Below are 15,961 nucleotides of genomic sequence, written 5' to 3' on the forward strand. Positions count from 1 at the left end.
GTGTTATCATATATTTTAGTAGATGTGCAAAGGCGTGTCAAGATTTTGCTAAGGAAAATTAAGTTTTGCAGATTTATTGTACCTTTAACGACCATTGGTATGACAAAATCAACTAGACCAGTTTCGATCTGTTTACTCTGTCCATCGCGTTGCTTGCAGTTGACGAAGTCAGATCAGATCTTTGACACCTCTAATTCCCACAGACGGCGCCAATTAACAAGCGATTAACTTATCAATGCCTACGTATTGTAGACTAGGGTTTAGTTGAAAGTAGAGGGCAAGTAGATCTCGAAGGTTTCAGCCGAAAAGTACTCGACGATTATGAAAAATAGGGTTGCGTGAAACAATGGATCGATCCTATCTTTGTCCCTCGACTCCCCCTTCGTGGAGTCGAGGGATTCTCAATACACAGGTTACAGAGTCCGGGAGGGTTTCCAACCCGTCCCGCAAGATTACAAGTAGTATCTCCTAATACAACTCTATCTTTCCTTAATAATAACTTGGGCTTCCGAATCTTCTTATTCTTCGAGTCGTGGGCCTCCAGTAAACCCCGGGCACCATCTTCGGCAGGCCCATTGGGGATGCCTATGTCACCATGGGCCCTCTCACTTAATATCAAGAATTAATGTGTTCTTCCTTAAGTATATAGCTTTGCAAAGGCTTGTCATTTCGAAGCATCACATGATGATCGGGCGTGGTAGATTCTATGTGCGCATACAACGGGTGCAAACCAGATTTGCACATGCATAATACATGGGTTTAACGTTTTGGTCCTAGCATGTACAGACATGGCTTCGGAACAAGGAAAGCCGAAAAATAAAGCATGGATCATATGAATGATATGATGAACACTTTTTTGTTTGCCTTTTAAACTACATCTTCACTCGTGAAGATCGGACTTGGTGTAGTGGATTTGGTTTGTGTAATCACTAAGGCATCGAGTGGGATGTTTTTTTGAGTGGGAGTTCACCTGGTAATTTAGAATTAAAATTTAATCTCAATTTATCATGCAATTAGTCTATGTATTTATAAATATGTTGTAGATCATGGCGCCATATGCAATAAACTTTAATGCATTCTTAAACAAAGAAAAGCTGAAAAACAAGCAACTTCACAGACTGGTTACACAATCTAAGGATTGTCCTCAACGTTGGCCAGAAGACCTATATGCTCAATGCACCACTGGGTGAACCCCTTGAGGAATCTTCCGAGGATATTAAGAATGTTTATCGCTCTCGGAAAGAGTACTAAAATGTAGTTTAGTAAGCTATTTTGTATGGTTTAGAATTAGAACTTCAAAATCTCTTTGAGAACCATGACCCTTTTGAAATCATTAAGAATCTCAAAGTGATATTTGAGCCTCATGCAGCCGGTAAAAGCTATGAGGCTTATGAGAAGTTCTTTACCTGCAAGATGGAAGAGAATAGCTCATTTAGTGAGCATGTGCTCCAGATGTCTGGGAACACGAACAAACTCCACGATTTGGGAATAATGATTTCTAATGAATTGGAGATTAGTCGCGTTCTCCAATCACTACCACCAAGTTACAATAACTTCGTGATGAACTACAACATGCAATGCATGAGTAAGATGCTGCATGAGCTCTTCTCCTTGCTCAAAACTGCTCAAATAAAAATTAAGAAAGAGCACCAAGTATTAATGGTAAACAATACCACTAGTTTCAAGAAGAAGGACACGTCTAAGAACAAGGGCGGCAAGAAAGTTGATGCGCCTGCAAAGAAGCCCAAGGCTGATCCTAAGAATGATACTGAATGGTTTTACTCCAAAGGCGATGTACACTAGAAACGTAACTGCCCTAAATAGTTGGCAGATCTGAAGGCTGCCAACATCAAGAAAAAAGTATATTTGATATGTTATTTACGTGTACGTTAATAGTAATCATATTAGCGTCTTCGAATTTTCTATTCGTTCAGTTTGATTATATTTTTAACTTGAAACAAGAACCACAGAATAAACGAAGACTGATGAGATAGGAGGTGACAATGCATGTTGCAAATTGATCCAAAGTTGATGTGATCGTCATCAGCACGCCGCCTCTCCGGCAAACCTCTGGATTAATTTTAAATCTAAATAATTGATATTTGGTGCCTCCATTGAGCCTGAACATTATTTTTGGATCTTGTTTATTGCAAGACGGTTATTCATTCAAGCCTGAAAATAATGGTTGTTTTATTTATATGACTAATATCTTTTATGGTCATACACCTAAGATGAATGGTTTATTATTATTGGATCTCAATAGTAGTGATACACATGTTCATAACATAGATTCTAAATGAAGAAAAATAAATGATGACATTTCTACATATTCGTGGCACTATCGTCTTTGTCTCATTGGCGTGAAACGCATGAAGAAGTTTCATTCTAATGGACTTCTTGAATCACTTGACTTTGAATCATTTAAAAGATGTGAACTATGCCTTATGGGAAAATGACTAAGACTCAATTCTCTGACATAATGGAGCGATCTATTGACTTATTGCAAATAATATATGCCAATGTAGGGGGTCCAATGAGTGTAGCAATGCATGGTGGATGTCGTTACTTTCTGAATTTCACGGATGATTTGAGTATATATATATATGGGTATATTTACTTAATAAAACATAAATCCAAAATTTTCAAGAAGTTTAAAGAATTTTTAAAGTGAAGTAGAAAATCAACGTAACAAGAAGATTAAATTTCCGTGTTCTGATCATGGAGGTGAATATATGAGTTACGATTTTAGCTTGCATTTAAAGAAATGTGGAATTCTTTCACAATTGTCGCCGCCTGGAACACCACATCGTAATCGTACTCTATTGGATATGGTTAGATCTATGATGTCACTTACAGATTTGGCATGAACGTTTTTGGGTTATGCATTAGAGACTGTTTTGGGGTTATGCATTAGAGACTGTCGCATTCATTTATTAGGGAACCATCTAAATCCATTGAAATGACACCGTATGAATTATGGTTTGAAAAGAAACCTAAGTTGTCATTTCTTAAAGTTTGGGGATGCGAGGTTTATATGAAAAAGTAACAACTTGATAAGCTCGAACCCAAAGCGGATAAATGTGTCTTCATAGTATACCTTAATGAAACTATTGGGTACACCTTCTACCATAGAACCGAAGCCAAGATCTTCGTTGCTAAGAACGGATTCTTTCTGGAGAAGGAGTTTCTCTACAAAGAAGTGAGTGGGAAGAAGGTAGAACTCGACGAGGTTATTGAACCTTCTCTCGAATTTGCGAGTAGTGCAACGCCGGAAGATATTCCAGTACCGCCTGCACCAACAAGATAGAAAGCTAATGAAATGATCATGAAACTTCAAAAAAAGTTGCTACTGATCCTCGGAGGTCGACAAGGACTCGTACTACTCCTGATTGGTACAACCCTATCATGAATGTCATGTTGGTGGATAACATTGACGATCCCACGACATATGATGAAGACTTGATGAGCCCGGATTCCAACAAATAACAAGAGGACATGAAATCCAAAATCCATGTACGAAAATCAAGTATGGAATTTGGTGGGCATACCTAATGGCTGCAAGGCTGTTGAGAACTAATGGATCTTAAAGAAGAAAACAGTTTTTGATGGAAATGTGACCGTTTATAAAGCTCAAATTGTCATGAAATTGTTCCGACTGATTCAAGGAGTTGACTACGACGAGACTTCCTCAGCTGTAGAGAAGTAAGTTTGTGAGGATTTTGTTAGCAATTGCTGCATTTTTCGATTATGAGATTTCATAGATGGATGTCAAAACAACGTAACGTTCCTTAATGTCAACATTGAGGAAGAGTCGTATATGGTACAACCAAAGGGTTTTGTCGATCCTAAGGATGCTGACAAGGTATGAAAACTTCAGCGCTCCATTTATGGGCTGAAGGAAGTATACCAGAGTTGGAACTAATGTTTTGATGAGGTGATCAATAAAATTGGTTTTGTACAAACTTATGGAGAAGCTTGTATTTTCAAGAAAGTGAGTGGGATCTCTTTAGCATTTCTAATATTGTGGATGACATATTTTTGATTGGAAATGATATAGAACTTCTTGAGAACATCAAAGGATATTTGAAAAAAGTTTTTCAATGTAAGATCTTGGCGAAGAAGTGTATATATTAGGCATCAAGATTTATAGAGATAGATCAAGACGCTTAATAGGGATTTCATAGAGTACATTCCTTGACAAAGTTCTGAAGAAGTTTAGGATTGACGAAACAAAGGAATGGCTCTCGGCCATGTTTTGAGGTAATACTTTGAGTAAAACTCAAGGTCCAGCTACGGCGGAAGAAAGAGAAAGGATGAACAACATCCCCTATGCATCGGCCATAGGATCTATCATGTATGTCATGTTGTGTACGAGACCAGATATAGCACATGATGTTAGTTTGACGAGAAAATATCAAAGTGATCCTGGAATGGAACACTTGATAGCGGTCACGAATATCCTAAAGTACTTGAGAAGGACTAAGGAAATATTTCTCTCTTATGGAGGTGACATGGAGCTTGTCATAAATTGTTACGCCGATGCTAGCTTTGACATTGATCTAGATGACTCCAAGTCACAATCTGGATACATATATATATATATATTAAATTGTGCAGTAGTGAGCAGGAGGAGTTCCAAGTAGAGTGTTGTGGTGAAATCTTCAATTGAATCAGAATACATAGCTGCTTCAGAAGCTGCACATGAAGTAGTTTGGATGAAGGATTTCATTACTGAGCTTTGTGTGGTTCCTATCGCATTGGACCTATTGGCCATATACTATGACAACATTGGTGCTATAACCAATGCCAAGGAGCCAAGGTTTCACAAGAATATGAAGCATATTCAGCACCACTTTAGTTCTATTCGTGAGTATGTCCAAGAAGGGGATGTAAATATTTTCAAAGTACACACATATCTGAATGTGGCGGATCCATTGACTAAACCTCTCCCAAGATGAAAAAATGAACAACACCAGAAAGCCATGGGTGTTAGGTTCATCAGAACATAATCTAGATTATTGAATCTAGCGCAAGTGGGAGACTATTGGAGATGTGCCAGAGAGGCAATAATAAAGTGGTTAGTATTACATATTTGGGTTTATGATAAATGTTATATCTCATGTTATAATTGTATTAACTGGAAACATTAGTACATATGTGTTTTGAAAACAAACCAAAGTCCCTAGAAAGCCTCTCGTTTAACTAGCTTGTTGATTAACCGATGATCAAGGTTTCCTGGTCATGAACATTAGATGTTGTTAATAATAGGATCATGTCATTAGGAGAATGATATGATGGACATACACCCATAGTAAGCATAGCAATAAGATCAAGTCATTAAGTTATTTTGATGTAGCCTTCAAATTCATAGTAACCTTATCCTTAGACCATGAGATTGTTTTAATCACTAACACCTGAGGGACACTTTGATCACATCAAACTTCACACCATAACTGGGTGATTATAAAAGTGGTATTGGATATTCTGAAGCTGATAGTTGAGGCTCATGATTCAAGAATGGGATTTGTCCATCCAAATTATGAAGAGATATAATCTGGGACCTCTCGGTGAGATAGCATCCAATTAGATCGAAAGCATGTGACTAGGTCACAAGGGTTATCATATTACAGAATGATTAAAGAGTACTTATCGGTAACGAGATTGAACTAGGTATAGTTGATACTGAAGATCGAATCTTAGATAGTTAAAGTACCACAAGACAAAGGGAATTGTTCACAAATGTATATGGTTCATTCGATCACGAGATCACCAGGTCTTGTTGTTGGTTATTGATCGGAGAGGTGTCTCGATCATACGTCTGCATGATTCGCGAACCGTAGGGTGACACACTTAAGTTTCAATGTCGCTTCGGGTTGATACGAGAATGCAAGTTGGACACCAAAAAATTTCAGAGTCTAGGATTTGATCTAGGACATAAGGGGAGGCTTGGAATAGTCCATAGAATAAGATTCATATAAGGGAAGTCACTTTCCGGGGTTCGAAAAAGTTTGGGATATTTTTGGTGTTTGACCGAAAGGTTTCTAGAAGGTTTCGAAGGGGCCACCAGTGGGACCACCACCCCGGGAGGGGCCTGATAACCCCCAAGTGCAGGGGGTCACCACAGTACAATTTGATAAGTATTTGAGTGTCGAACCCACGAGAAGGTGAAGGTAAACTAACTATTCTCTAAAGACCTATAACCCACTTATATGGCCCTTTATGCAAAGCTAGGAACTATAAGGGGTGTGTGTGTGTGTGTGTGAAGTGGTTTCTACTAAGAACTAGAAGTGCTGAAAATAAAATGCAATGAGTAAAACAAATGCATGAAAAGTAAAGTGCAATAAAGTAAAATGAGATGAAGTGGAGTGGAGTGAAATGGGGTAACTCAAGGGAGTACGTGTTCTAGCAAATTTCTACTTCATTTGTGTGGTTGTCATAATTAGTGAAGCACAACGATAGTCTTCTTTTATTGTTTCTTCTAGAGAGGAGCCATAGATAGGTGTAGCCATGGATATGAGCAAATACACCCCTAGTGATTGATCCCAAGACCAATTAAGGGAAAACAAGAGAATTAATAAGACATAAAGTCCAATCATCGTTGTAAGTTTAAAGGTCCCCATAGTTATACCCCCATTTGATTAACAATGAATTAATACAACATGCATCTAAGAATTGGGACATGGTTTCTATCAGGCTCCATCTGTCCCTCATCCTATCAACATGCGATGGTGACAACCTTATGCATCCCTTAACATATGTGTGCACTCATATATCAGTACAAAGAATCATCATAGAAGATAACAAATGCTTATATGCAACCATCACAAACTATCTCAGAATTCCCATGAACAGATCACTACTCAAACATAACATAGGGATACAACAGATCATGGGAAAACAATATATTGCCTCACACATAATGTTTGCAAAGAGATTACAAGGGATAGATGAAGATGGTGCTTCTGTAGATGGTGATTAAGATGCTGATGATGCCCACACAGGAAGGGGGGGTGGAGTCCACCAGAGGCAATTCCAATAGCGTTTCCCCCCTCCGATATCCACCGGCAGCGACCTGCTAACTCTTTTTTTATGTGTTTTTTATCTTCACCATCGTAGCCTCGACGAAACCCTCGGGGGTCATATATATAGTGGTTTTTAGGTCAAAAGAAGTTGGTTCGCGAAAGATTGAAGGGAAACGGACGCTCGAGGCGAGAAAGAGCTTGGTGGCGTCCCTAGAGGGGGAGGGCGCTATACTGGCTTTCTTTCCCAGCCTATTAACCTCTTGGTGGCCCACTTCATCTCATTTTTCCCGTTTCAAAATTTCCTACGTGTCCCCTGACCTTGCCCTTTTTGGAGTCTCGTAGCTCCTCTAATGTCAAAAACACGAAAAGAGGCGTTTTCTACCAAATAGAATTAGAACTGGAAAAGAGGAGATTGTTTAGAAAATCCTCTAAAAAATCATAAAACATGGGAATAACATTATATAATATGCAAATATGTGGTATTATGTTGCAATAAAGTGCAAAGTTCATGTATGCATTTTACATGAATCTGATGACGTTGGGACTCCAAGTGCAGAGTGTTGCGCCAGCGAAGTATTTTCCCCACAAGGGTGACTCGAGGGTTTATATCAAACTTTTGGGGAACTGAATGAAAGAGTATATTCTTCTCTCTTCTTAAATCAATCCTGCAAGCAAACCATGATGGCAAAGTTTCAATTACAGTATCAATTACAATTTGAAGAGTTCAGCAAACAGATTGAAACAGAGAAGACACAAACAAATAAGGTGATGATAGTCATATGCTTGCAAACTCCTAAGTTTTAGTTGCTTACTTGCATTGCTAACAATGCACATCGTTTTCGCAGATTGCAACAGAGAAGGCGCAAACAAATAAGGTGATGATAGTCATATGATTGCAAACTCATAAGATTTAGTTGTTTACTTGCATTTCTAACAATGCACATATTTTTCACATAATTCTAAGAAGCCTAACCTGAAAGAAAATATTAATCCAAACCAGCAAACACCTCTACAGAGCCCTGCTAACAAAATAGTTGCTGCGCACAACACGTTACCAAATTCTCGAATGTATAAAGCATTGGCAAGTCACAAACTTGTGCAAATTGGTACTAGTACATACTGTTTTTTGCTTCACTCACACTATAGCCTAGCTGCACCTTGCTTCTTATGTTTCACTATGTGTTGTTGCTGCGTTGACTCACAACTACTGGTTTGTCTTCACCGACAGTAACACCTAGCTGCACCTGCTGCATCTGTTACACCATGTGTTGTTGCTGCGTTGACTGACAACTTCAACAAACAGCAGATATGTGCTAGCTAGGGACATGAACTTAACTTTCCTTTATTCTTGATTGCAGGATGGACAAGCAAATGCAAATGCAAATGGAAATGGAAATAACTAGATGCACTCGATTGTACATAACCTACATTAGGAGAACTACAATATATTTGAGTTTTATTTGATCCATATTAGCTATGAGAATTATGATTTGTATGAATATACATATTGTACATACGGTTTGGAATATTTTAATGCAATGCCCATATTTTTTGTTTCCCTTTTTATTTTTATTTTTAACGTGGCAATAGGTTATTACAACGGAAAATGTAGTGTTGCGTCAAGTCTCAGTCGCCACGACTACCTGTTTTGTTCACATGTTGTGATAACTTGGCACCACGAATGAGGGTTTTGTTTAAATAGTTTTTCTCCACTAACATTTTGGCCATTGTGATACAGTAGCGCAACGAATAGTTTAGACTGTCGCTCTTGTTTGTAGCTACTAATATTTAGGCCGTTGCGACTACTATTTGGCGCCACCAAAATAATTTCTGTTGAAATAAAGTATCGTCACGGAATTTTCCATTGTCGCAGTAGTTTGTCGCTTCAACTAATTTGGCCGTCGCGATACCAGAAAATTCTTTTACCACGAGTGAGTTGTTTGTGGCCATTCGTTTTTTCCACGCATATAAGGTTTGTTGACATAGTTTCTTGCCACCAAAATAATTTGTGTTGAAATAAATTATGGCCACGGATTTTTTCATTGTCGCAGTAGTTTGTCGCTTCAACTAATTTGGCCGTCGCGATACCAGAAAATTCTTTTACCACGATTGAGTTGTTTGTGGCCATTCGTTTTTTCCACGCATATAAGATTTGTTGACATAGTTTCTTGCCACCAAAATTATTTGTGTTGAAATAAATTATGGCCACGGAATTTTTCATTATCGCAGTAGTTTGTCGCTTCAACTAATTTGGCCGTCGCGATATCATAGATTTGACAATGACAAACAAATGTAATCTGTCACCAAAAAGTAATCTATGACGGAGATTCCATGACGAACCTAATGATGAACAAATTTTGTCATCCGAGAGTAATACATGACGAATTTGGTATATTAGGTGACAAAAGTTGTTTGTCATTAAAAATAATATGTGGCGTAGTGGTAAATGCCTTGTGTCCCCAACTCCACCGTGTGGTTGTCAAGCACAAGATTTCGCGTAAGTAAATAACACAAGTAATAAAACAAGTAGTAAACTAAACTAGATAACGCAACTAAGTAAAAACTGTAAAGATGTGGATTTTTTGGTGTTTTGGATGCAAATAAGAAAGACAAATATTTTTCTATTTTCGGAATAAAATAGCGCAGCAAATAGAAAATAATGTCAATGCAATATAAATGTGTTTCTTATGATAAAAAGTGGACCGGGGTTCATGGGTTCACTTGACTATTCTCAGGTAAAGTTATGGTGGACAAAAAGCAATTCATCAATGAGATATGAACGTACAAATAAAATTATATGTAAGATCAGATTTAATATGTGCATCACGTCCTAACATAGAGATGATGCAATACAAATCTCTTATACTCCACAAGAAAGAAACTTCATCAATCTTGTATTAAGAATTAACAGAGCATAACAATAAGTACTTTGACATGGAGTTTGAATATCAAATATGCTACCTTGAACAAACAATATCATAATTATTGTCACATGATAAACATAGCACATGCATTCACTTTATCCCTAGTGAGCTAGCAAAAGAAAGGCAAATCCATAATAGATCATGAACATATTATCACTGTCCAATCACTAAAACTCTGCTACTCCATCTAACACACACATCATGCCACACACGCTTTTGCATAGATGTTGGATCAGAACATAAACTTAAGAACGGGGTACATAATATGCATCTATCAATACATCTCACAAATATAATGAGATCAAATGTCATAGAACAATATCATAGAACAAGGATCCACCACACATGTATTACAAATATGGCCATAATCATGATAGGCAGCTCATATGGCACTAAGTACTATGAAGAACATGAGAGAAATAGATGAAGCTACTGCCACAAACCCGTAGTCCAGAGGTGGATGAGATCCCTCCGCGGTGATCCCGGCGGAGTTTCCCTCTCCAATCTTCTATGCAGTAGCCTTTGTTTTGGTGTTTCTGTCTTTCTGTGTCGCTCCTCTCCCAAGAACTCTTCGGGGTCATATATATAATGATTTTTAGGGTAAAATATGTCGGTTCGCGAAAGAATTAGGGCACCACCTGGCCTCGTTTGGCCCTCGGGCCTCTCCAGGTGTGCTTCAATCCATTGTGTTTCTCCCGATGAAAAATGATGCTCCAAAAATCCCAGGTCAATTTGACTCCGTATAGGTCTCTAAAAGTGAAGAATACGTGAAACAGGATTTTCCTTTTGTGTATAGTTATAAACCAAATAAAAAGGATCATTGGTAAATCCCCATAAATCAATGTAAAACATGATATTATCATCATATATATTGCAAATATGTGGAAATTTAATATGATAAAAGACAAAATTCAAGTATGCATTTTACATGCATCAGCATCAGGGCCGCGTGAACCGAGGGGGTGCAGCCCATCCCTAAATGGGCGAGGCGCACCATGCCCAAGGTCTAGTTGGCCAACCATCTTATTGATAAGATGGAATCCTTAGAAAAGGGGTACAACATTGGAGGCAAGTTGCATCCCCCCTCCCCCCTGCCCCCCAGGGACGGACTGAGCCAGTATTCCGGCATAGGGGGGGCGAGATTTTGCCTTTAACACAGCGGAAGATAAATTGCCAAAAAAAATTGATTGTACGCATTGTATTTGTTAGTACTACAGCCTAAATATGTAGGTGAGCAATGAGGTGTCCGCAAACTATCATCAAGATTTGGTCGAACAAATGCAGAAAACAATTGACATGATGATGAAATAAATTTTATAGGATCTATAGACATGAGAGGAGCTAAATAATGGAGGTGCGGCGAGATGTGATTCGGCGCCACAGCTTCAGGCCTTCAGCTAAGTGCGCGAGCGCTGTTATGGTTCACCTTCATCGGCAAATATGCGGAAGATAACAACGTAAACCTATGGGAGGGCAAGGTCGTAGTCTCGTGATGTTGTGTCCACTGTGGATCGACGCGACTCCACGGCCAACGTGCCTCAAGGGAGTTCATCGATATTGAAGCAAGGAAGATCGCCGGCCAGAAGCTTGCTTCCGCCTTGCCGGCTAGGTGGTTTTCTAGGGACTATGTTGTTGTAGTGGTTCTAAAGAGTGGCACAATTGTTGTTTGTGGAGTGACGTGACACTAGATAAGGACCATGGTGGTCCTAATTTATGTAACATAGTGGCTATGTTTCTTATGTCTGACATGATGGGCCCACCTACCGCACACGTTTTGAAAACAAGAATCATTTTTGTTATACGATGATTGCATACGAAAATCGCAAAATCAATCATGTGCGACATAATTTATAAAAAATATTTTTTGTAGCTATCTCTCGTTTAATTATTTGTTACTTTTACCCAACATGATGGTCATAAATCTATACTACTTTTACTTACATAAACCTGAAAGTGCTGAATGAGGTGATGTATATCACACACACGATTATTCGATGACGAACTGTGTGTGATGTACAATGTAGTGCTTACCTTTTTGTAGGACATGGAACATGGTTGTATGGTGACAAAAATGTGTACGATGTACGATGTAGTGATCACCTTGTGTAGAGAACACGGTTGTGTTCAAATACGTAGATCTTCTATACATTTCAAATGCAAAACAATATAATTTCGTTCAAAATGTCTTGTTACACTGGAAGGAAGTACAAATGCATACATTTCTAATATGAAAATAATATTCATAATTGATTCAAAATATATAAATTGATTGCATAGAAGTATAGATGGTCCATGCAAAAAAAAATTTTGTGTCAAATTTGAGTTTCAAAAACTTGGGCGCGTTCTCTTCGAAAGCGGAGGGAGTACTTCATAGCCGGGTCATCGAATCCAAAGATATACCGACCTCGGACATGGTGGTTTGACTCATAGGTCTTAATGCAACTTTTATAAAAAGAATGAATTCCAAATATTCACATATAAAATTTTGTGGGAAAAAGACATTTTTTGCGGGCTGTGTAAGAAAGACAAAAAAAAATCTCCTGAGAAGCTATTTTCAAGCACCAGAATTTGTCCTTTTTACACAAGTCACACAAAATGTTTTTTTTTGTCGGATTTCGTGTGCGGATATAGAATGTTTGGATGTACACCTAGAATTGTATAATTATTTTGGCATTTTGAAATATGCCTTTTAATCAACGGATGCACCTACACCTATGAGCCGAAATGCGTATGCCCCTTCTCATGCTTTCTCCACTTCCCTATCTACACCATCAATGTTTTCTCGGGACAACAACACATGCTTTTTGGCACTGCCTCGTTGAGTCGCCAAGGTTGATCGATCTCATCAGCCCAACTGCAAGTACCGGCAACATGGATATGTGGATTTCGAGCTCCACTTGGCCAGTGCCTTGCCGTCTTGGTACCGATCTCTCGGAAGGCACACCCTAGACCGTAGTCTGAATTCAAGAACACATATGGATGAATCATCCGGTCTGGATTGAATAATTTGCAGCGATTGAAGTGGTAAATCTGATACTCCGACAGCACGACGCAAATGTGAACAACCTCTCGTGTTAGCTGACAATATCAGTGCAAGCTTAAACAACTGTTACTCGTGTGCGGCGGATTAGTGCTACAGGCGCTAGTACCGGGGACAGGAGCTGTCACTCTCACATTTGCTCTCGCTGCCACGCAACACTGACAGCATGGCTAGCTCCGATGCGTCGTCCGGTACATACACCAAACCTGTCCAAGATATCTGCAAATCATTCTCTAGTGCAGTGGTTTCTTACGGCTTCGTTCCCATCCGTTCGTTCTTCAGTAAGGAAGAACTACAGAATCATCGTCTTGATCTGTTCGTTTCCATTGCTCTGTCAAGCTAGCTAGTCTCTACTCTCCAGTACCAGTTTCAGATTGGCTGTGCATCTCAACGATTTACTGCAGACAGATCTTGAAAATCGGTTGCCCCCAGGAGCGAAATGCGTTTCCATCCCAACTTGGTTTCCACTTTCCATGGTGTCTGTGCATCCCTGATTGACTTGACCATCATCAATCGCCCCCTCTTCCTTTTTCATAACAGAGTCCGGTATCCATGCATTGCCTCCAAGCAACACCCCACGGTACGTAGCTCGTGTTAAATACTGCCATGGCATCCACTGGCTATAAATACGAAACATCGTAGTACAATTGTAACCATCAGCCAGTCATCCAATCCAATCATTCATACGGAGAAGCACCTAGTACTGTGAGAACGACACAAGCGCGATGGGGAAGAACGGCAACCTGTGTTGCTTCTCCCTGCTTCTGCTGCTGCTTGCCGGGTTGGCATCCGGTGATCACCAGGTTCTATTTCAGGTACGCATTTCGATTTGATCCATGTGTTTTGGTTCTGTGGATATGAGAATCTGAGCTCAAGAGCTTGATTAACCGTGACAATCTTGCTGCAGGGGTTCAACTGGCAGTCGTGGAAGCAGAGCGGCGGGTGGTATAACATGATGATGGGGAAGGTCGACGACATCGCCGCCGCCGGAGTTACGCACGTCTGGCTGCCGCCGCCGTCGCACTCAGTCTCCAATGAAGGTTTCCTCCTGTTCCTCTCTCTTCCCCCGAATTAATTCGTGTCTCAATATCAGAAGCAAACAGAAAAAATGGGGAAGGAATCATAGAAGCGTGGAGTGGAAAACATGCTAACTTCGAGTGCGACGTGCAGTATGATTTGCCCTGGTCGTTTACCTAACTAGTATAAACAATTCGTTGGATACGATGTTTTGGCAGCTAGGAGCAGTATTTTTTCTTCATTTTACGATGAAATTATACCAGTGATCAAAGAATGAAAAGTACAATACGGTTAAATAAGTGATCGACTTGGTTCAACTGCAGGTTACATGCCTGGTCGGCTGTACGACATCGACGCGTCCAAGTACGGCAACGCGGCGGAGCTCAAGTCCCTGATCGCCGCGCTCCACGGCAAGGGCGTGCATGCGATCGCCGACATCGTCATCAACCACCGGTGCGCCGACTACAAGGACAGCCGCGGCATCTACTGCATCTTCGAGGGCGGCACCTCCGACAGCCGCCTGGACTGGGGCCCGCACATGATCTGCCGCGACGACAGGGTCTACTCCGACGGCACCGCAAACCTGGACACCGGCGCCGACTTCGCGGCCGCGCCCGACATCGACCACCTCAACGACCGCGTCCAGCGCGAGCTCAAGGAGTGGCTCCTCTGGCTCAAGACCGACCTGGGCTTCGACGCGTGGCGGCTCGACTTCGCCAGGGGGTACTCCGCGGCGATGGCCAAGGTGTACATCGACGGCACGTCGCCGGACCTGGCCGTGGCCGAGGTGTGGGACACCATGCCGACCGGCGGGGACGGGAAGCCGAACTACGACCAGGATGCGCACCGGCAGAACTTGGTGAACTGGGTGGACGGCGTGGGCGGGGCCGCGTCGGCCGGCATGGTGTTCGATTTTACGACCAAGGGGATCCTGAACGCTGCCGTGGAAGGGGAGCTGTGGCGGCTGATCGACCCGCAGGGGAAGGCCCCAGGCGTCATGGGGTGGTGGCCGGCTAAGGCCGTCACCTTCGTCGACAACCACGACACCGGTTCCACACAGGCCATGTGGCCATTCCCATCCGACAAAGTCATGCAGGGCTACGCCTACATCCTCACACACCCTGGCACGCCATGCATCGTAAGCACGCAGCCTCACTCACTGTCTCTCACTAAGCAATCCACTGATTCTTCAGGGAAACTATAATGGCTGTGTCGATTGTTTTGCGTGCAGTTCTACGACCATTTCTTTGACTGGGGATTCAAGGAGGAGATCGCGGCGCTTGTGGCGGTAAGGAAGCGCCACGGCATCACGGCGACGAGCGAGCTCAAGATCCTCATGCACGAGGGCGACGCCTACGTGGCCGAGATCGACGGCAAGGTGGTGGTGAAGATCGGTTCCAGGTACGACGTCGGGACCGTTATCCCTGCCGGGTTCGTCAACTCCGCCCACGGCAAAGACTACGCCGTCTGGGAGAAGGCCGGCGCCGCGGGAACCCTGCAGCGGAGCTGAAGCCTCATCTGATCCGCCATTGGATCGAGAATGATTTGAAATACAGGATTTATTGTCTGCTATACACACGCAGATATAACTATGATTTAACTACGGATACTTGTACCCAAGATGAGCTCTACGAATTGTTCACACTACTGTACTAGTAAATAACGTGCCGATGATATGTGAAGAGGTATATATAAGGGGTAATTACACCGACTTGTACGATTCGATGACCTTTACACAATCAAACTTACTTTCCTCTCGGCTCACAAAAATGTTATATTTCATACTAGCCATCGAGTCATGTCTCGGATGCATAAATTGTTCCGGAAAAGAAAAGGAACGAGAAACCCCGCAACTGTTACCACAACTGTAATAGAAGCTGAATCTAAAGATATAACCTGTGATCCCACCACGGGACTCCGCAGAGATTTGAGTTACTGCCCGTCGGATCTCTCCTCGG

The 15,961-nt window shown here is 41.3% G+C and overlaps 1 protein-coding gene across 1 annotated transcript; it reads left to right on the forward strand.

The window, feature by feature from the left end:
• The first annotated feature begins 13,567 nt into the window (after nt 1–13,567).
• LOC127312879 (alpha-amylase type A isozyme) lies at nt 13,568–15,714 on the forward strand. The gene is made up of 4 exons (XM_051343427.2): nt 13,568–13,801; nt 13,894–14,026; nt 14,327–15,141; nt 15,235–15,714. Exons 1-4 carry the CDS (start codon nt 13,712–13,714, stop codon nt 15,511–15,513), a joined length of 1,317 nt encoding a protein of 438 aa, XP_051199387.1. The 5' UTR covers nt 13,568–13,711; the 3' UTR covers nt 15,514–15,714.
• Nucleotides 15,715–15,961: the final 247 nt, after the last annotated feature.

Source organism: Lolium perenne, chromosome 7 (assembly GCF_019359855.2).
Source record: "Lolium perenne isolate Kyuss_39 chromosome 7, Kyuss_2.0, whole genome shotgun sequence".
NCBI lineage: Eukaryota > Viridiplantae > Streptophyta > Magnoliopsida > Poales > Poaceae > Lolium > Lolium perenne.